Here is a 20,973-nt window from a genome sequence, read left to right as displayed (position 1 = left end):
TCGCGCAGCCTTGTGACTCTCCTTATTGTTCTTTTGTGTCTCGCCATCCGTTCGTCACCTTGACTCATCGCGGCTATGTAGACTGTAGAATAGGTATATAAGCTAGGTAGATCCCTCTGTATTTCCTCAGCTTGACCTCTTCGTCAATACATCGCTTCAGCATTCATCAGCATTCGTCGCTCATCGCTCTTATCTCGCTCGCCGTTCTTATCTGCTCCGCATCACTGGTCTTTGGTTTGGTTTAGTGTTCGCTCTTCGCGACATTAGGTCAAGCTACCTTTGTGCACCGGCAACGCCGATCGTTGCTCCTGCATCATCCGCATCCCTGGCTTCTGGTTGACCTGCCGATCAGGTCCCTCTCTGGCAACTCTGGTCCCCGCACTCCGTCAAGATTTCCGCCGCACCGGAAGACACCTCTTGCCTGTTTAAGCCACACTTCGTTATTCGAATTGGTGACGGGCCCGTCGTCGTCCTAGACGTTCACCTACCGAGCTTCAACAACTGGGTCGCCTGCTCCGAACAGCCCTGCCCCAACCGCTATCACGAACCATCCATACACGACTGGGTTTACATCAACTCCCTCAAGCTAAACGCCGAATCACCGTCCCCCGTTAATCAGCAAGCAGTTGAAGAATTCGCCCGCAACAACCCCAGGACTCCGCCCTCTGAAACGCAACCCACCGCCACCGAATCTCCAGAAACCCCGTACCAAGCTTACCGTTCCGCAAACACCTCCCCCGCTGCCAAAGCCGGTTCATTCAAGCTTCCAGATCCCGACACCGACCCCGAAGAAGAAGACGAGGAAGAAGACGACGACGACGAGGAAGACGAAGAAGAAGTTGTCCAGTCCCTTAGCGTCCGATCAGCATCCCCCGAACAAGCAACCACCCTCCCACCGTTCAGCACTCTCCACTCTGCTCTAGCCGCATCCGCACCTCTTATCTCCGCACAACGCCTCAGCTCTTCCGGTCGCTCTACACCAACAAACCCCGCCTCTTTCATCTCTCGCCCGGTCCATCCCCCTCTCCACACCTCTCGGCAGTTGGAGGACACAGAATGACGCTCCAAGCTCAGAACAGAAACCTCCCACTTCCATTCAACCAACTACTTTACCTTCTTCCGCTTCCCAAACCACCGACGACCTCACGATGTCCGCTGCCGATCTCGCGAAACTTCAAGAGCAGCAGAACCAGCTCACCACCGCCATCTCTACCCTGGTCAGCCACCTTACAGCTGCCAAGACCTCCTCTAGTAAGAGCCCAGTCAAGGCGCCTGAACCCTTCCACGGCAAGGCTGAAGATGCCCGACGCTTCCTCCAGTTCTTTACCAACTGGGCCGGACACCAACCCCAGTTGAAGAAGGACGATGGCACTCGGGACGACAAGGAATGGATCTCCACGGCCCTCTCGTACATGCATGGAGAAGCCGGCCGATGGGCATCTCGCTTCCTTCAGCAGATCGCCGATCATGATGCCGACAGCACCAAGCCATGGCCCTTCGCTGGGGGAAAGTGGGCTAACTTCCTCACCGAGTTCAAGCAACGCTTCCAACCTGCCAACGACGCCCAGGCTGCCCTCCAGGAGCTTGAGCAGCTCACCCTCGGTCGAGGAACTGTAGCCGACTTTGCCTCTCGCTTCGTCAACATCTTTTCGCGCACCAACTTATCCGATTCGGACGGGATGGCTCGCTTCAAGAGGAAGCTCTCTCAGGAACACCTTCTCTGGCTCGCCCTCAGCAACCTCATCAAGGAACCCGCCAACCTGGAGGAACTCGTCGCTCAAGCCATCAAAAACGAGTTCGTCATGCGGAACATGAACCCCAACTCGTCCCGCACCTCCCTGGCCCAATACGCTCCCGCTCCCACTCCCGCCCCCGCTCGTGACCCGTACGCAATGGAGATCGATGCTACCCGACCTGGCCCTAGTGGCAAGACCTACCAGGACTTCCTCAATGCCATGCGCGGTCGATGCTTCGGCTGTGGATCCACCGGTCACAACAAGAAGGATGGGAATCATGGGGCGTTACGCTGCAACTACTGCCAGCGTATGGGACATGCTGCCACCGTCTGCCAGGACAAGTACATGGGATTCCCACCTGGACGAGGGCTCTCTCGACCTCCGCGTCGCCGTGTCGCCGCTACCCAGGAAGCACCCTTCTCCCTCTTTGACGAACCCGCCCCTGCTGCCACTGCCACCGTCGCCGCCACCACTCCTGCCACGCCTTCTGCCCCCGCCCCAAGCCTCTGCCTCTCTCTCTGCCACTCAACAACAACAACTCGACATCCTGGCTCAACTCCAGAGGCTCCACCAGGGTTTTTGAAACGGGTGCCCGTCCCTGCCGCAACGCAGGCACCCTTTGCTCCTCCGTACGCCATTTCTGAATATGACTCCATCCGTTCATGTACTATTAGCTCGATTCGCGAAATAAACCCCCGTTCGTCACACTTTCGCGTGAACGTGAGGCTCAGAGGCAGAAATCGCAGTACCAACTCCGCGGCCATGATCGACTGTGGGGCGACAGGCAAGTTCCTGGATAGACCCTTTGTCGATCGACACAACATCACCACCTTCCCTCTCCGACATCCCATCCGACTCCTCAACATCGACGGTACCCCTAACCAGTCCGGCAACATCACACATTTCGCACGGCTAGAACTCACGGTGGATGGTCACTCCGAATGGACCGACTTCCTTATTGCCGATCTGGGAGGCGAGGACATCATCCTTGGGCTCCCCTGGCTTCGAAAGATCAACCCCACTATCGATTGGCGCAACGGCACCCTCCAGGTCCCCTCCAAAGTTTCTAGTGTCACGATCGAGGAGATTCCAGACGAGGACGCGCACCCTCCCAGTCGAGGGGTACCCTCGGGCGACGCTATTCTCGAACAGATTGATGCCCCGGATGACCCTCCCCCTGTGCCTACCACTCCTAACCCCGATCTCGCTCCCGAACCGGAACCAGAGCAAGCCGAACCGCCCCTTTGCCGTATCCGTGCCAACCGAACTACTCGCAGGAAATGGCTACGAGCAGGGTTGATCGAGGAAACGGGTGACGAACTTTGGTGCGCTGCAGGATTCACTTACTCCCAACAAATTGCCGAGAAATCTCAGAAGGCCAAACCCCAGAAGACTTTCGAAGAGATGGTTCCCCCGCAGTACCGCCAACACGCTTCCGTCTTCTCCGAGTCCGAGTCGCATCGCCTACCCGAACACAAACCCTGGGACCACGCCATCGATCTGATCCCCGGAGCCCCAGCTACCATGCGCACCAAGGTTTACCCCATGTCTCAGAACGAGCAAGAAGAGCTTAATCGATTCCTCGACGAGAACCTCAAGAAGGGATACATCCGACCATCCAAGTCTCCCCTCTCCTCCCCGGTCTTCTTCGTCAAGAAGAAGGATGGCAATGCTCCGCTTCCGTTCAGGATTACCGCAAGCTCAACGAGATCACCGTCAAGAACCGCTACCCCCTCCCCCTCGTCTCTGACATCATCAACAGACTCCGTGGTGCCAAGTACTTCACGAAATTCGATGTTCGCTGGGGTTACAACAACATCCGGATTAAGGAAGGAGATGAGTGGAAGGCTGCGTTCGCCACCAACCAGGGACTCTACGAACCACTCGTCATGTTCTTCGGCCTAACCAACTCCCCGGCGACATTCCAAGCTCTCATGAACTCGATCTTCTCGGACCTCATTGCTGGAGGAAAGGTTGCGGTATATCTGGACGACATCCTTATCTTCACGGCTACACTTGACGAGCACCGACAAGTTGTACACGAAGTTCTGCATCGCCTCAAGAAACACGATCTGTATCTCCGGCCAGAGAAGTGCGAGTTCGAACGTCAGGAGATCGAATACCTTGGGCTGATCATCCGCGAGGGCGAAGTCAGCATGGACCCCGCCAAAGTCGAAGCCGTCCGCAACTGGCCAGTCCCCCGCAACCTCCGCGCCGTTCGAGGTTTCCTCGGATTCGCCAACTTCTACCGCCGTTTCATCAAGGATTTCGCCACCATCGCCCGACCGCTCAATGACCTCACCAAGAAGAAACGTCCCCTGGCAATGGAACGAGCCTCAGCAGCAGGCTTTCGACACTCTCCGCAACACCTTCACGTCTGCCCCCATCCTGGCGCTCTGGGACCCTGACCGCCCCACTCGCATTGAAGTCGACGCTTCCGGCTTTGCCACTGGAGGAGCCCTCCTCCAGAAGCAGGACGACGGCCTCTGGCACCCCGTTGCATTCCGGTCCGCCTCCATGCAGCCCGCCGAACGGAACTACGAGATCTACGACCGGGAGATGCTGGCCATTATCGAGGCTCTCAAGGACTGGCGCCACTTCCTGGAAGGACTCCCTGAACCATTCGAGATCGTCACCGACCATTCCAACCTTGAATACTGGCGCACCGCACAAGACCTCAGCCGTCGACAAGCTCGTTGGGCCCTCTACCTTTCCCGCTTCCGGTTCTCACTCACCCATCGCCCTGGAAAATCCAACACCCAAGCCGACGCCCTCTCCCGCCTCGATATTCACCAGGTCTCCGACGCTGAGGACAACAAACAACAGGTGGTACTCAAACCCGAGCTGTTTGCCAAGCTCGCCGCCTCGAGCATGGTCGTCAACCCCTTGGAGGACCGTATCCGGCAGGCCAGCGCCCGAGAATCCCAGGTCCTGGATGGACTCGCCCAACTCCGCAAGACAGGTCCCCGTCGTCTCACCTCTGGTCTCGCTGAATGGGAGGAGGATAACGGCCTTGTTTACTACAAGGGTCGAGTCTACGTTCCCCCAGACGATGAACTTCGACGCGACGTTCTCAAACAGTGCCACGACGATCCTACCTCTGGACATCCCGGCGTACACGGAACCCTCGAACAAGTTGAACGACAGTACTGGTGGCCGACCATGCGAGCCTTTGTCAAAGAAGTATGTGGAAGGTTGCGACATCTGTGCCCGGAAGAAACACGCCCAGCACCCCCGCGCCTCGACTCAGCCCTTGGAGGTACCCGATGGCCCCTGGGAGACCGTTGGAGTCGACCTTATTACCCAGCTTCCTGATGCCAATGGACATGATGCCATCATCGTCTTCTGTCGACCACTACAGCAAGCTCCTCCACACCCTTCCCTGCACTTCCGACATCACCACCGAAGGTGTCGCCGACATCTATTACCGAGAAGTCTTTCGCCTCCAAGGCCTCCCACTCCGGTTCATCAGCGATCGCGGTCCTCAGTTTGCCTCCAAGGTCATGCGCACCCTCCTCAAGCGTCTAGGTATCGAGTCCAACCTCACCACTGCCTATCACCCTCAGGCCAACGGACAGACTGAACGAGCCAACCAAGAAGTCGAGAAGTATCTCCGCCTCTACGTCAGCCGCCGACAAGATGATTGGGACAAACACCTTCCTATGGCCGAATTCGTTATCAACTCCCGAATCCACTCTGCCCACGACCGATCACCCTTTGAAGTCCTCTACGGCTACATCCCTCACTTCAACATCCCTGTCGGTAAACGAACTGACATCCGCCCCGTCGATGAACGCATCCAACAGCTTCAAGAAGTCCGCAAGGATGCCGAAGCCGCCTTACGCCTTGAGAAAGCGCAACAGAAGGACTCGTACGAATCCGGCAAGCGATCAGCTCACCAGTTCAAGGTTGGAGACTACGTCTGGCTCAACGCTAAGGACATCCAGATCAAAGTTCCTACTCGGAAACTTGGCGACCTCCAACTCGGCCCTTACAAGATCATCGAACGAATTGGCGACCTCGACTATCGTCTTGAACTTCCCCCATCCCTTTCCCCGCATTCATCCCTGTGTTCCACGATTGACAAGCTCTCTCCCTGGAAAGGCAATGATGTCAATGGCATTCTGCCACCTCCGCCTGAGCCTGTTGAACTGGAGGGGGAGCTTGAATACGAGGTTCACGACATCCTCGACAGTCGTTGGAAAGGACGAGGGAAGAATCGCAGGCTGGAGTACCTGGTCAGTTGGAAGGGCTACGGATCGACAGAGGATACTTGGGAACCAGAAGAGAACTTGGAGCACGCCCCCGACGCCGTCAAGGAGTTCCTATCAACGTCACCCCTCTGCACCCCGCCGCATCTCAGCCACCACCTTCGCTTCTCTCCCTTGGCGCTCGCTTGAGAACTTCACGGATACACCACCTACCGACTTCGACTGGGAGCTTGGACGACGCCTGCCAGTGATCATCGAGGACGATGAAGCTTAGAAGGGGGGTAATGTCGTGAACAGCAAGTACGAGCCCCTATTTTTCCTTATCTCTATCTTATCGCTTTCATCGCTTTTATCACCTTTTCTTTATTCTCATTTTTGCTCGTATTCTCGACACGGACACTTTCTCCCATGGAACACTGCCTCGTTATGCCCTTCGCCCTACGTCTTATTGTTCTCTCCATTCTTGCACTGCCTCGTTACTCCGTTATTGTTTCTTCGCTCTTCGCGCAGCCTTGTGACTCTCCTTATTGTTCTTTTGTGTCTCGCCATCCGTTCGTCACCTTGACTCATCGCGGCTATGTAGACTGTAGAATAGGTATATAAGCTAGGTAGATCCCTCTGTATTTCCTCAGCTTGACCTCTTCGTCAATACATCGCTTCAGCATTCATCAGCATTCGTCGCTCATCGCTCTTATCTCGCTCGCCGTTCTTATCTGCTCCGCATCACTGGTCTTTGGTTTGGTTTAGTGTTCGCTCTTCGCGACAGCAAGTACTGGGTGTTGTGGGACCAACCCTTCGATTCAGTTGATGAAGGGGGCCTCATGTTCTAACACTGCCATTATGCTGTACGGGCGCCTACAAACATAAGATATAAGGGATGGAACTTGACTCGTGCATCCAAGAATACCCCACTTCTCACTCTTCGTAGTAATGCAGTTTCCCTCTATTAGTTCTCCTTTGCCAGACCCCGCTCTTCTCCCATACGCCTCAGGCGACAACATACTCCCCGCACCAGACCATCTCCGCCCCGCCCTGGACCTCTACTTACAAGACTCTTCCACCTGCCTCGCCACTCTCTCAGAGCAAATCTCGATCCTCGAAACGCTGCTTGGGGCCACTCATTTCCAGCGCCATACCGCACACCTATCCGCGGACTTCATATCAACTGTAGACCAACATCGCCAACGCATACGAGAGTGGAGTGCAGGAATCGACCAGAAGGTGGCGTACCTCAAAGCACTTCTGGCTAGGACCAGGACACAGCAGATGGCGCTGGCTGAGGAGCGCGCTCGATACGCGGCCATTAGAAGGGTTGGTATCTTGGACTTGCCATTTGAAATTCTGGGGGATATCCTTCTCCATTGGTCGATCGTCACTGGCGAGGGCACCAGCAATCACCAACGATCCAGGTTCAAGGAACACAGTCCGTTTGCAGTGGCAAACCTCCGATTGGTGTGCACGAGATGGAACGATGTAATTTTGGGAACGCGAGGCTTTTGGAGGGGCTTGGTTGTGGACATCGACCGTTGGATACCTGATGCTTCGAGGAGCACTCTATCCACTTTCGTCAATGCGTGGTTCGACCGCGCAGGAGAAGAGGCGCCCCTGCGACTTGCGTTTGTTGGAAGCAACCGACCCGATTTAACGGGAGGACAGCTCTTACGGGCAGGTTCAGAATTCGTCGACATTCTTTTCCGACGCAAACGACACTGGAAAGAGTGGCATCTCAACTCAACATTGTTGTCCGACCTGATCTTCTTATTTGGCGGTCTCCAGAAATTGGTCCAGAAGTTTACGGTCGACATGGCACAGGAAGACTACACGAGTGCATTAAGTCGCCTGAAGATTCTCAGTATCTCCAAGAATCCAGACGAATACATCCCCGAAGAACAATCGAAGATGCTTGGATGCAATTTGTTCGACACCCAAACGAATGCCAATGCACTCCCACTTGAAAGCCTCTACGTCCACTCACCGCTTTTCATAACCAAGTCGTTCTACCCGCACCTTCCATCTCACGTTCGATTCCTCCACATCCATGCCCCTGGAAAGATCGACGTTCCCAAGGATAAAATCTTCCTACTCCCCCGTCTTGAAGAGCTCATCCTGGAACTGGGACCCAGATCTGAGATCGACAGAGAGGGCTTCCCAGCTACGAACCAATCCTTCCAGCGGTTAATTCTCATCGGACGACGCGCCACGGAATCCCTTCCCAAGTTGTTCAAAGATCTTACCCTCCCTTCCCTCAACCTCCTGCGATTCGAGGACATAGGAATGGTAGACTTTGAGTATAACTGGCGGGGAAACGAAATCGAGGACTTCCTCGTGCGAAACACTCCCGGTCCAAAGTTTGCTTTGAACTTTGAGAATTGTGGGTTAGTGTCATCGTGCATAGGAGGGATCGAATTCGTGATTGAGAAATTCAATCTGGGAGGGATCACACATTTATGCCTCGCCAGCCCCGACTTTCTCGTACACGGGAGCAAGGCTACCTTGCGAACGCTGTACCAGACCGCTCAAGTGATCGCATGCCGGACGTACCGGGACGCTGGCTTTCGAGAGGTTATCGAAGCATTGCGATCACATTGCATGCAGCAGGAGACGGTGGTATATCTACCACGCCCCGTGAAGGAGACTGTGTGGAACTTGAATTCGTTGATAGGCGTGATGAATGTGCGGCCTGTGTCCAAGTTGGAGTTGGATACTCTTTTTGAGACGGGGATCCGTGGCCACCAGTACAGCGAAGTGGTCAGCGACTACAGCCGGTGAGCCCATGTCCCTCATTTGAAAATATAAATGAGAACATATGATTGTATCTAACCATGATTCCAGATATATTGAGAGGGCCGACGATCCCCGCTTTTCTCTCGCAGGACGGACACCTAGACGATGGCGAGCCGCGATGTGTACGCATCCGTTTGACATTGCAAAATGAGGAACCGCATGTCTCCTCGTAGTCTCTCGCAACTGACCAAGGTACTATATTGCAATACCACGAGCCTTAAACCCAAACTCTGTGCGGAACATCACAAGCGCTCGTTCGAACACCTTGGGCGCTTAATATGAACCCCTCACCTGTCGTCCGTAACCTGAGGTTTCGAATTACCTATTCGGCGTGGTCCTCACACAGAAGACTTTGGCATGTACAGACAGACCATGCCACGGAAATACCTTGATGCATTACATTCAACTGAGGCCTTCGACATCACAGCCGCTGAGAGAGAGGGAGACGAGAGGAAAGGATTTTGGGCTATTACTACGAGAAGGGGATCAGGTCAGAGAGAAATAGACTACTGGCGGGGGAGAAAGAAGAAACGTGAGTACACTACGTTCAAAGGAATACCCCCGACGAATGTGAGAGAAAACAACGAAAAGCGAGAGAGCAAGAGGAAAGACGAAGGAAAAAGAAGAAAGGGAACGTGAACGTAAGAGAGAAAGATCTACTACGTTGGACCGATGAAATAAAAGGGAAGAAATAGTGAGAGTGAAAGAGAATGAAACAAAAAAGAGAACGAGGAGGAGAGCAACAGAGGACAGAAAAGGAAGAAACTGCACTAGGGAACTATTAGGGTATCTACGAATATAAGACGTGTGAAGGTACCGCAGCCTAGAGCAATTTAGAACTCTACAAAAACTTCATCAGTACAAGCCCAGTGTAGCGCGAGAACAAAGAACTAACCAAGCTCAGGCTCCTTCTGACGAAGTTCAATAACCTCATCCGTACCTCGCGAAAGGTCGACGAGATGACGAGCGACATACCTACGCAAATTCAACAATAAATAAGGGCAGGCCCAACGAGAAAGGAGAAGAAAGCGTACCACTCCATCGCCCTAGGACTCATCACAAAATCCCTCATATTAACCAAAAGCCACTGGAGCTCGAGCTCGTTAAGCTCAGGAACACCCAGAGTGTTACTCAAGCCTTGATAACTCGCGTCGCCGCCCGGTCGAGCTCCCAACATCTCCTCCATCCTCAACTTGGTGATGTTGTCGACAGCGGACTCTGAGGTGAGTTCGCTAGAATCGAGTTGGGAGGAAGAGTTTGAAACGGAGGCTTCGGCGTCGTGGAGGTTACGAATGACAGGGTCATCCGCCATCCATTGCTCCTCGGCGTCGTTGACTATACCAAAGTACTCGCAGCCCCGCATCTGGTGGATGGCGAGGACGGGCCCTCGCACCTTTTGGGCGGCGGGGCGATTGACGAGTTTGGGGCGTCGGGGGGCCGGAGTGGGTGTGGCCGTGGAGCAGGGGCTGACGCTGAGACTTGGACTGGGGCTCTGAGACGTCTGAGGTGCACGAGGAGATGTTTGAGACGCTGAGACGTTCAGAGACATGAAAGGAGGGGGGGGACTGATATAGTCGCCACGACCATCGGCTGAGTCGACAGAGGAAGAGGCGGACAAGGGACAGCAGGAGGAACAGCAGCAGCTGTGCGATGTTCCTCTTGAGAGAGAGTCGCCGTCCCATACACCCGTGCGCCGCGGGAATGGCACGACCGATATGGGTGCTGGGCTCGGAGGGTCCGATTCATAGACGTGGTCAGTCATCAGGGGCGGCATCGGAAGGGGGCTTCCACAGTCGTCGGCGGGGCCCGCGGCGGAGACCAAGCAAGAGCTGTAGTAGCTTTCAGTCCCCCATGTCGATCCGCTCGCCCCTCTGGAATACCCGCTGCACGATGCGACCACTCGACGGCCAAAATCAACCGGTAGGCGTGAAACGGCGGGTTGGGTTGGTTTGACAAGGATCCCGCGTGGATAAGTGGTCTGTTTGGACACAGCGGAGAGGTTGGCGCGTTTCATGGGTGGAGGCATGACTGGCGCTTTGAGTGCCGCTGCGACCTTGTTTTTGACGCTGGTGAAGGCGGTGGTGGATTTGGCTTTGAACATGATCATGGTCTGCGAACCATGTAAGATGAAGATGAGGGAGGGACTGGCGACAGACTTACTTGTTAAGTGTTCAAAGCGGTTGATGCGACTCGACGATGCAAATAGATTGATTAGATGGATCTAAGATACATTTGGCAAGTCAGTATAACCCTTTAAGCACGCCAGAAGCGAAAGAACACTCACTAGTCAAGTTCAAAATTGCGCTGGCGCACAAGTGCTAAATCAGAAACACGTTCGTTCGAGTAGAGATGATGGTGGTTGTAGGTTCAGAGCAGAACGAAGTGTCTGACCTATCCCCTCCAAAAGGCGAGTTATTTATGCACTGTAGACGCCTCTAGGTAAGACTTTAGAGCGTGAGGAACTGGGAGAGACAGGTCACGCCGGGAGAAGGGTGCTCAGAACACTGGCCTGTGTTGCGTGACCTGCTAAGGCACTGTTGACGCGTCGGCGGTTCTGGTGGCTAGGGGCTACTGAGTTTGGGTTACAGAGTGTCCCGGAGTCAGGCTAAGATCAAACACACCTCGTCTAGGACAGGGACCCCAATGGACACAGAGCTGCGGGAAGACTAATCTGGGGAGGCGGTAAGTTGAGAACCCTTGTAACAAAATAGACATGCACGTTGCAGTGATTCGGAGAACCAGACCCAGTCGTACACAGCTCCAGTACAACTACGTGCTTGAAGTTGGCGGACAAGGTCAGTGTTCCTCAAGGCCACCGCGAATATGAGATCGCAGGGGCTGAAGTGGACCTGGGTTAGCTGGCTTTGATATGCGGGCGGTTAAAGCTCGAAATGAAGCATGGGCGATAGGATTAAACCAATAGTGTGTACAACAATGTACTTTTGAAAGCGTGTGTGTAGCCGGGTTACGGTACTTCGTGTGCAGGGACAACCATTAGTCGTCCATTTTCTCGAACCGAGCGCCGTTGAGGATCCCTCGATAACGGTTTCCTCATATCTGTGCATACGAGTCAACGAAGCAGCCCGGGGTAGAATTGGCAAGAACGCACCAAACGCATCTTCTTCGTCCTTTCCACCCTTCCCAGCGCCTAAAGACCCATAATACTCCCTCACCCTCCTGTATACACTATACCCCATCCCCTCATACATGTTGATTGCGACGTGATTCGCACATCGGACGTATAGATCGACAAAGAAACCTTTGTAGACCTCGTCCGAGATCGTCTCGAGCTGGCGCATCATTTTCTTTGCGAGACCTAGTCGTCTGTACTCTGTCGCAACTGTAATTGCTGTGACGTGTCCGTGCCATTCTGGTCCTTGACCCTCTGCTTTACCGATGACTGCGAGGCGGGCGTGTTGAGGTGTGGAGCGGGTAGGAGCTGCGCGGGGCGTACCGTATCCCATCATTCGTCCGCTGGGCGATTCCTCGACGGTGCAGAGATCTGGCCAGCGGCCGAGATACATCAAGTAAAACCCAATGCCATACTATGAAGAATATAAGAAATCTGTTCGAGAAATTGTATTCCGAGGTCGTACCGTTTCTGTCCAGAGGTCCAAGTTGCTGCGACTGGTTGAGTGAACGGTGCTGGAGATAGGAAGACCAGCTCACATATTGTGTTGAACTTGAACATGTCAGTCGCCCTGAAGGGTCTCGTTACGCTCATCGTTGCTGGTGTCGTCGAGTCCAACCTTGAGCTCTGCCCAAACCCGTCGCGTATGGGCCACGACAGCACCGCCACCATGCCAAGCAAAGGCAAGCAAAGACCTCGAACACCGTGCCCCCAGACAGTTCAATCCGCTCACTCGACTGATAAGCACTTTCCCTCGTTTTTTATGTCGACGAATTGACGGAAATGTCGCAACATATCCAGCACCATCAACCTCAATATGTCCATTATAACCCGCCGTCCGCATCCGCTGGCCCCGCGCCTCCACACCACTCAGGCTATATCCAGAATGTGCCCATGATGCAGTCTGCGCAGAGCGCGATGCCCCAGGGCGTCCAGCAGCCCCCGATACACATTATGCATTACCAGCAGCCGACGATGGTGCATCAGGGAATGCCACAGCAGCCGCTGGTTCAACAGCCGCATGCGCAAGCGCAACAACTTCAACAGCAGCAACAACAGATGGGGCAACCCAGTCAAGGTGCGAATGGCGCGACTGCGAGTGGTTCGACGACAGGCTCAGCTTCTACTGGACCTGTTGTAGCTACTGGCGATTGGACAAAGGATCTTGTGCAATTGGCGAAACAAGCTGAACTCAAGTACGTCTCTGTCTGTCTTTTGGATATTGCTTTCCTTTCTCTCTCGCTTTCGTCTTTTCAATCCAAAACGCGTTTTTTGCCTGCCGTTTGCACCGGAGTACTGATGATCATTTTATCATCTTACGATTTACAGGAAACATGCGTTGACTTTGCAGTTACATACGGCTCATATACTTTCTGTACATGCTACGCTCGAAGCAAAGTCCAGAGCGATTCAGGACGTCAAAGAGCAGAAGAACAAGTGCGTATCCTCGGCCCTTTCACCAGGTTGTGGGATGCGAATGACCTGGTTTCGACAGACTGGACAGTGAACGAGCGAGGTTGCTCAAATGTCTACAAGAGGTGCGTTTTCCTTCTTGTCTCTCCAAACCCCTCGCTAATCCCATCATTCCACTCACGCACCCAGATAAACGCCGATCGCGACAAGGTACACAACCAGCCTACTCAAATTCAATTCGGCACTGAATCACACCTGCTCACCCTCAACCCTGTGCAATTGCGCCCCTTGCGAATAGGCTGACCTAGCCGAAGGAACGATGCTCCGCGAATGCGAAGACCTCCGCACCAAAATCACACAACTCTCCGAAGGGGAATACGCCATCGCCAAAGCGGACGTTGACAGACTCCGTGCGGATCTAGGGCAACCGCCTTTACCCAGCTTGCAGCAGACGTTGGAGGAGCGGACTGCCCAGTGCGTTTCTTTTCCTTTATGGTTAGAATAGGGATATTGACGACTGACGGCTTTGTTTTGGGTATGTAGGTTCTTGACAGAGAGAAGACTAAACGGGAACGAACCAGATTACGCGGGGGGCTCAACGCCTGGTCCTAGTTCGTCTAAGCGCACACTTGATGGAGCGACACCTGACGGGGCTGTGGTGAAGCGGCCTAGAGGACGACCGAAGGGCAGTAAGAACAAGAAACACGTTTCGACATGATCGACTGCTTCGGCGTTGTTGAGAGGTTTGGTCAGGTTTGAGGGCAAGTTGGAGTAGAGGCGGAGAGGAGAGCTGGCACGCCAGGTTGATGGAAGGGACGCGGAGGGAGGCTGTTAGGGACTGGATATCATGCATCCTCTGCCAGTCTGGTCTGGCTAAATGGGGTCGAGCTGACTGGCTGGTACCTATGAAGGGATGGTTGAGGAAAGAGGATGTCGACCGACTGACCATAACTTAACTATACCATCCTATCCTCTATACTACTGCATCCTTCCGATTCACGCTGGACATGGCAGAGCAGTAGTACAAGCGGCACCTCTGGAGACATCGCTGCCCAAACTGTCCGCATCGCACTGTGACTCGGGAGTAGGCAGGTCTGCGCCCACCGGAGGCGAGGTGGAACGATATAGGGTCGATAAATCTAAGAGGAGAAGCAGTTGTTTATTTCTTGTATCATAGGTGTCGTGTACGCAATCACGAGGAACGATTAGAGCGCTTGATTCAAGCGCTCATCGCAAGCCCACTCGCAATCAAATTACGATTTAGTACCTTCGACGCTTACTTGGGAGAGCCAAAATAGTGGAAGAGCCACGCTTGCCATGACCGGAATAACTGGGTCACTGCATGGGACGACAGTTGCTCTGGAGGACAACCACGAACAAGGTGTAGGAACTCGATGTCGATTGGTCCGCCAAGTCGGGAACGGCAACATCATGGCAATCAGTTAATTTCAATTACCGCAATCAGATGGAAATGATTGAATCAAACGAGATTGATGATGCGTGAACCGTGGTCCACTGTCGGCCCGGGGGCGTCCTCGTCTTCTAACCTCGACCTCGACCTTCAAACCGCGGTAGATCCAACGGTTGCTGACGTCCAGCAGTAGACGAGGCTAAATAACAAGAGTTCAAAACTTATCCTTATCCCACAATGAATGCGGTGTCGTTCTGCGCGCAAGACGCATTTGGACCTCGACTACCTTTCCTGACCTGGGTATAGGTCGTACCGCGTCGAATTTGGACGTACGCCTTGGCCCCTAGCTTTTATCTCAGACTTTCAAGACGCGTCATCAACGCCCTTAACGGTCACGCAACGGAATTGGAGACCAATGGGCGTGGGGCCATGACATAGTCCCGACGTGAGGAACGTCGAGGCGGTGTTCTGAACACCTCCCTGCCGTGACCCGGTCCTGCGTGACTTGTCTCTGCTGGTTCCTCACGCTCTAGAGTCTTACCTAGAGGTGTCCAAAGTACATAAATAACCCGCCTTTTGGAAGGGATAGGTCAGACACTTCGTTCTACCCTGAACCTGCAACCACTATCATCTCTACTCGAACGAACGTGTTTCAGATTTAGCACTTTTGCGCCAGCTTCTTTTGAACTTGACTAGTGAGTATTCTTTCGCTGCTGGCGTGTTGAGAGGGTTATACTGACTTGTCGACTGTATCTTAGAACCATCTAATCAATCCATAATACATTTGCATCGTCAAGTCCCATCATTAGTCTAAGCTTTGAGCTCTTAACCAGTAAGTCTGTCGCCAGTCCCTCCCTCATCCTCATCCTTACACGTCTCGCAGACCATGACCATGTTCAAAGCCCAATCAACCACCGCCTTCACCGGCGTCAAAGCCAAATTCACAGCAGCACTCAAAGCGCCAGTCATGCCTCCACCCATGAAACGCGCCAACCTCTCCGCAGTGTCCAAACAGACCACCTATCCACGCGGGATCCTCATCAAACCAACCCAAAAACCAACCCAACCCGCTGTTTCATGCCTACCCGTCGATTTTGGCCGTCGGGTGGCTGCATCGTGCAGCGGGTATTCCAGAGGGGCGAGCGGATCGACGTGGGGAACTGAAAGCTACTACAGTTCTTGCTTGGTCTCCGCGGCGGGTGCCGCCGACGACAGTGGAAGCCCCCTTCCGATGCCGCCCCTCATGACAGACCACGTCTACGAATCAGACCCTCCGAGCCCGACACCCATATCGCTCGTGCCATTCCCGCCGCGCACGGGTGTATGGGACGATAGCTCTCTTTCAAGAGCAACATCACACAGCTGCTGCTGCTCCTCCTGCTGTTCCTCATCCGCCTCTTCCTTTGTGGACTCTTCCGATGGTCGTGGCGGCTATATCAAACCTCCTCCTTTCCTGTCTCTGGATGTCTCGGCGTCTCAGACATCTGCTCACGCCCCACCCGCCCCTCAGACGTCCCAGAGCCCAATTTCCAGTCTCAGCGTCAGCCCCAGCCCCACACCCACTCTCGCTCCCCGACGCCCCAAACTCGTCAAGCGCCCGGCCGCCCAAAAGGTGCGAGGGCCCGTCCTCGCTATCCACCGGATGCGCGGCTGCGAGTACTTTGGTATCGTCAACGGCACTGAGGAGGCGTGGATGGCAGACGACCCCGTCATTCGTAACCTCAACGACGCCGAAGCCGCCTCTTCCTCCCCTTCGAACTCTTCCTCTCCCTTAAACCCGTCCTCCCAACTCGGTTCTACAGACCTCACCTCAGAGTCCGCTGTCGACAACATCACCAAGTTGAGGATGGAGGAGATGTTGGGAGCTCGACCGGGCGGCGACGCGAGCTATCAAGGGTTGAGTAACACCCTGGGTGTTCCTGAGCTTAATGAACTCGAGCTCCAGTGGCTTTTGGTCAATATGAAGGACTTTGTGATGAGTGCTAGGGCGATGGAGTGGTGCGTTGTTTTCTATTCTGCGTTTGACGTGATTGGGATGCTGACGGGTTGTTTGGTTTTTGTAGGTATGTCGCTCGTCATCTTGTCGACCTTTCGCGAGGCACGGATGAGGTTGTTGAACTTCGAGAGAAGGAGCCTGAACTTGGTACGTCTTTTTCTCCTTTCGTGGTGAGAGGAAGGCGTGTACTGATAACGGTTTGGTAGATTTCTAAATTGCTCTCTATGGCACCTTCACGTCTTTATATTTCGTAGATACCCTAATAGTTTCCCGTTGTCGTCTGTTCCTTTTCTCATCTCTGTCGTTGTCTTCCCAACTCTCTTCTTTGCTCCCTTCTCTTTCTCCCTCTCAGTACTTTCTCCAATCCTCACATCGTAGATATTTCCCTCGCTGACGTTTATTTTCTTTCTTTCGCTCCTCTTTCTCTCTTCTTTCCTCCTAGATGCTATCCCTTTTCCTGCTTACCATCTGTCTATAGCGTACTCACATTTTTTTTCTTTCGTTCTCACCAGTGGCCTCTTTCTCTCTTCTAATATAGTCTCTTCTCGTAGTAGCCCAAATTCTTTCCTCTTGTCTCCCCCTCTCAGCGGATGTGATGTCGAAGGCCTCTGCTCCGAAAGTAACCTTGAATATAAGCCATGAAAGTATTTGTGCTGCATGGTCTGTCAGTGCATGCCTCAACTCGAGCGATGGTTGTGAAGTGAGGAGGGAGCAATGAGAGGAATGTACAAATCAGAGTAGTCACATTTCAGCTACTGAGTACAGCTATTGTCAACTTTGATAAGGGGGTCGGAAGAATGCGATATGAATTCAGAACACCAACGAGGGTGGGGAAGGGGTTAATGTCGAATTCGTGATGAAATAGGAATGAACGGGGCCGAAGATATGGTATGAACGTTAACGGCGTTTCTGGTAGGGGCAGAACATGAAAGGAGGTGGTAGGCCTGTATAAAAGAGACAGGCATGAGGGGTCAACAGCGGCAGGGAGGAACGGCTGAGCAAAGTACAAACAGGAAGAAAAAAACATGCTTCCACAACCGACTCGGGTTGCCTGTAAGACGTTTTTGAGAGGCCTAGAGCTCGGAGTGCTTGACGGGGACTATGGGCAAGAGATTCTGGGCATACTTGATCCACAGATTCTCGCTGGCGGCTTGAGCGTCGGGCTTGAGGTTAGGACCACCGTTAGGAGCCTTGGACGAAGCACGAGTAACGACGACAGTCGTACTCCTATCCATGCTCTCTCGCAGGAAGCTTCGCACCACCTCCTTGCCATACCTAACCCCGACAGGAAGAACGACGTGGCAGTACACGTCCTTCTCGTAGAGGCCAAGGATATTGACATATCGTCCACCGCCCACGTCCACGCAGCCTTGCCTCTCGATTCGGAACACCCTGTCGGGGTGGCCGCTCGTCCCGAAAATGTCCCTGATTGACTGGGGGAGGCGTTGGCCGATAACGCGCTCGGCCTCGTTCTGGTCGCACTTGACGAGGGTGTCGACAGGCTGGCTCTCCTCGTTAGCGATGTCAATGTCCAATCTGTCGATGAGATTGCTGACGAGCTGGCGGACGGTGACGTTGTCGGGAGGGTTGAAACGGTTGGGAGCTACTCTGCCCCATTCACTGACGTCCTTCGGTGGCTGCCTGCCCCTACGTCTGTCGATACGCTGCCCCAACTCGGCTCCCTGTTCGCCCATGAGGGGAACGATGACCTCCAAGACGTCATCGTCCATGTACAGGAAATCGTCGTTGTTGTCGGGCGTACGACCAGAGACCAGTTCGAATGCTTGACACTTGTCGCTCATCTCCTGGTCGTTGAATGTGACCTGGTTGTTGTGGATGCCGATGTACTTCTTGGTGGAGACGTTACGGATACCAAAGTACTTTTCGTTGCGGGGAACCAACTCCCATCGAGCGGAGGCCCCGCCAATGTAATGGTTGCTGGCCTTGTTCTGAATCACATATTGTGGACCGTCGTGAACCCTGTGAATGACCCATTGGGCGACATATTGGTTGATATTTTCAGTGGACGAGTAGTGGCCATGCTTTCCGGCCTGATCGGTCAGGGCAGTTCCACTCTGGCCGTTGACGAGGGCAAACGAAGGGAGCCAATCGTTGGCCTGTACAAAATGCGACGTCAGTTCGGCCATGATGTTGCTGGTGGGGAGATAACTTACCTGAAGGACCTTCCAGGTCCTGTTTTGGTTGTCCATGCCGATGTCCAAAGCTTGAACGCTCACGCCAGCATAGTGGTCGAGGGTGAAGCCTGTCGCACGATTAACGATGCTGATGAGGCCAACACCGGGGGCCTTCTTGTAACTCTCGAGGACCCAACAATCCTTATTGTCCGGCTGCTTGGAATCCACAAGTCCGATAGAAGGGATGGAGGAGTGGACCTGGCGCAGCTTTCGACCGGTGGCACGGTTGACGATGGTGTAGATGCCAGTCGATTCCGTTTGGACGAAGCGCCATTGGACCCTGCCATCAAAGACAGTCTGGGGACCGTCGACAGTGTCGATGTCGTTAGAGTCGTTGCTGGCTAGGAACTTGTTGGTGCCAGCGTTTTGGAGTAGGACATAGGTGGGTGCAGGGGAGGGAACGGGATCCAACAGCCACTGTTGATTGTCGCCACCGTGGAACTGCCAGCCGCCAACCTTCTTCTCCTTGCTGTCAGCGAACGCGTCCATTGCAGTTCCTCCCTGAATGTTTTTGATGCGTTGGTAGTCGCTGAAATGAGCGTCAGAGCTGACTTTAGAATCCAGTCACATGTCCTCACCCTCTGTAGAGCTCGATATCCCATTGCTGGTTGCGCCCACCGTGGGACTGCCAACCAATGATGGGGGTACCATTGTCGCTCTTGCCATAGGCAAGGTCGGCCACGGTGTTGGTCTCGAGGCATTGGATGGTATATCCCTCACTATTCTGCAACTTGGGCAACCACCAGAGCTGATTGCGCTTCGTAACGGCAGTGTGTTCGTTCCAAGCCAGAGCAGGAGTGCCATTGGCAGCAGAGGCCTCCTTCAGATCGAGGACTCTCCCAGTCTGCTTCACTCGGAGACGGACTGAGAGAGAGGGTACGAAGGGTGTGAATGCCCATAGTTGCTTCGGCCCGTCGTCGATGCTCCATGCAACGGTAGCCGTGTCGGAGTCATCTTCGTTGTGCGAAAGCGCGGTTCCAGAAGCAGCATTGACGATGCGGAATAAAGTCATGCTATAAGTAGGAACATCATCGTCAGCAAAGTTTAAGAATGATGAACCTAAATCACATACTCGTTCTGAGATTTAGAGTATTCGACGCGCCATTGCTGGTTCCTGCCACCGTGTTCTGTCCAGGCCTGGACGGGGGTGCCGTTGGCAGACAAACCATCGTGGAGATCAAGAACAAGGTTGGAATGGACGCTACGAATGAGGTAAGTGTCGCGGGTCTCAACTCGCTCGAGGAGCCAGAGCTGGTTGAGGACCTGGTTGAACGTGTCGTGTTGGTCGAAGTTGAGGATGCGGGTGCCGTTCTCGGTTTTGGCCTCTTTGAGATCCAGCACTTTGTTTGTCCATCGGCTGTTGCGAATCCAGTAAACACCCTGAGAAAGAGACATCGTGCTGAAGGAAACGGAGCCGTCAGAAGGATCAATGGCAAGACGTATACAGAACGGCCTACGATGAGATTGAGAGCGAAAGTGTTTCTGGCGATTGCGTGGATGTTGGGAGGGTGCTAGGTGATGTGGTCCCGCGGAAGTCCAACTCTCTCGAATCAGAAACCTCATATAGCCTGAGGAATGACGCTAGAGCGGCCTTCTTTAGCAGATATCCATTTTGAAATGAACCTATTTTCACGGGCTCGACATCTGGAAGGAGTCAGGTGGATGGCGAACAGGAGAAGCAGCCGACCCATGGGCAGTGCGAACAAGAGTGGCGTTCTGAATTCCACTCCTGACCTGCCGCTGGGAAAATAGAGAGCAAAAAGAGCAACCAGAATGCCTGGGCCTGTAACTGAAGTGCGTCTCCTATTGACAGAAGACGAGGATGACGGGCAGATGACGAGGAGACATTCCTTAAGAGTGAGATGCTGTGAAATAGCATTCAGTTACTGCCGTACGTTTGGGAGGTCGAGGCTGCACACCATTGAACCCTGATTGTCAAGCAGTTTCACGATCGCCGAGCGGAGTTAACGATGCTGGAATTTAAGAAACACATCCAGGAACGACCATTCCCTCCACAACCCCATATTCCACGGAAGACATCAAGCTGGATGCAAGATGCAAGACAGCTGGGCGAGTCGGAACCAAAGTTGGTGTTTC

General features: G+C 53.8%; 6 protein-coding genes across 6 annotated transcripts; 3 read left to right on the top strand and 3 right to left on the bottom strand.

Annotated features, from left to right (window-relative positions):
- Window positions 1-6,877: 6,877 nt before the first annotated feature.
- Window positions 6,878-8,716, top strand: CC1G_10088 (hypothetical protein; the record flags this gene model as incomplete). Its single annotated transcript, XM_001832817.2, has 1 exon — window positions 6,878-8,716. One exon carries the CDS (start codon window positions 6,878-6,880, stop codon window positions 8,714-8,716), a length of 1,839 nt encoding a protein of 612 aa, XP_001832869.2.
- A 1,000-nt stretch (window positions 8,717-9,716) lies between these two features.
- CC1G_10087 (hypothetical protein) lies at window positions 9,717-10,838 on the bottom strand (the record flags this gene model as incomplete). Its single annotated transcript, XM_001832816.2, has 1 exon — window positions 9,717-10,838. One exon carries the CDS (start codon window positions 10,836-10,838, stop codon window positions 9,717-9,719), a length of 1,122 nt encoding a protein of 373 aa, XP_001832868.2.
- An 858-nt stretch (window positions 10,839-11,696) lies between these two features.
- Window positions 11,697-12,255, bottom strand: CC1G_10086 (Nat5-prov protein; the record flags this gene model as incomplete). The annotated part of the gene is made up of 2 exons (XM_001832815.2): window positions 11,697-11,788; window positions 11,841-12,255. The coding sequence occupies 2 exons, from the start codon at window positions 12,253-12,255 to the stop codon at window positions 11,697-11,699; spliced, it is 507 nt and encodes a 168-aa protein (XP_001832867.2).
- Window positions 12,256-12,920: 665 nt separating this feature from the next.
- Window positions 12,921-14,277, top strand: CC1G_10085 (hypothetical protein; the record flags this gene model as incomplete). The annotated part of the gene is made up of 6 exons (XM_001832814.2): window positions 12,921-13,057; window positions 13,191-13,298; window positions 13,357-13,399; window positions 13,464-13,484; window positions 13,573-13,748; window positions 13,818-14,277. The coding sequence occupies 6 exons, from the start codon at window positions 12,921-12,923 to the stop codon at window positions 13,990-13,992; spliced, it is 660 nt and encodes a 219-aa protein (XP_001832866.1). The 3' UTR covers window positions 13,993-14,277.
- Window positions 14,278-15,577: 1,300 nt separating this feature from the next.
- Window positions 15,578-17,059, top strand: CC1G_10084 (hypothetical protein; the record flags this gene model as incomplete). The annotated part of the gene is made up of 3 exons (XM_001832813.2): window positions 15,578-16,683; window positions 16,749-16,828; window positions 17,034-17,059. The coding sequence occupies 3 exons, from the start codon at window positions 15,578-15,580 to the stop codon at window positions 17,057-17,059; spliced, it is 1,212 nt and encodes a 403-aa protein (XP_001832865.2).
- A 695-nt stretch (window positions 17,060-17,754) lies between these two features.
- On the bottom strand, window positions 17,755-20,271 carry CC1G_10083 (hypothetical protein; the record flags this gene model as incomplete). The annotated part of the gene is made up of 4 exons (XM_001832812.1): window positions 17,755-18,798; window positions 18,856-19,405; window positions 19,455-19,889; window positions 19,949-20,271. 4 exons carry the CDS (start codon window positions 20,269-20,271, stop codon window positions 17,755-17,757), a joined length of 2,352 nt encoding a protein of 783 aa, XP_001832864.1.
- Window positions 20,272-20,973: the final 702 nt, after the last annotated feature.

Source organism: Coprinopsis cinerea (assembly GCF_000182895.1).
Source record: "Coprinopsis cinerea okayama7#130 chromosome 2 map unlocalized cont3.2, whole genome shotgun sequence".
NCBI lineage: Eukaryota > Fungi > Basidiomycota > Agaricomycetes > Agaricales > Psathyrellaceae > Coprinopsis > Coprinopsis cinerea.
The sequence above is the reverse complement of the archived record's forward strand: the minus strand, read 5'-3'. Positions and strand labels throughout refer to the sequence as shown.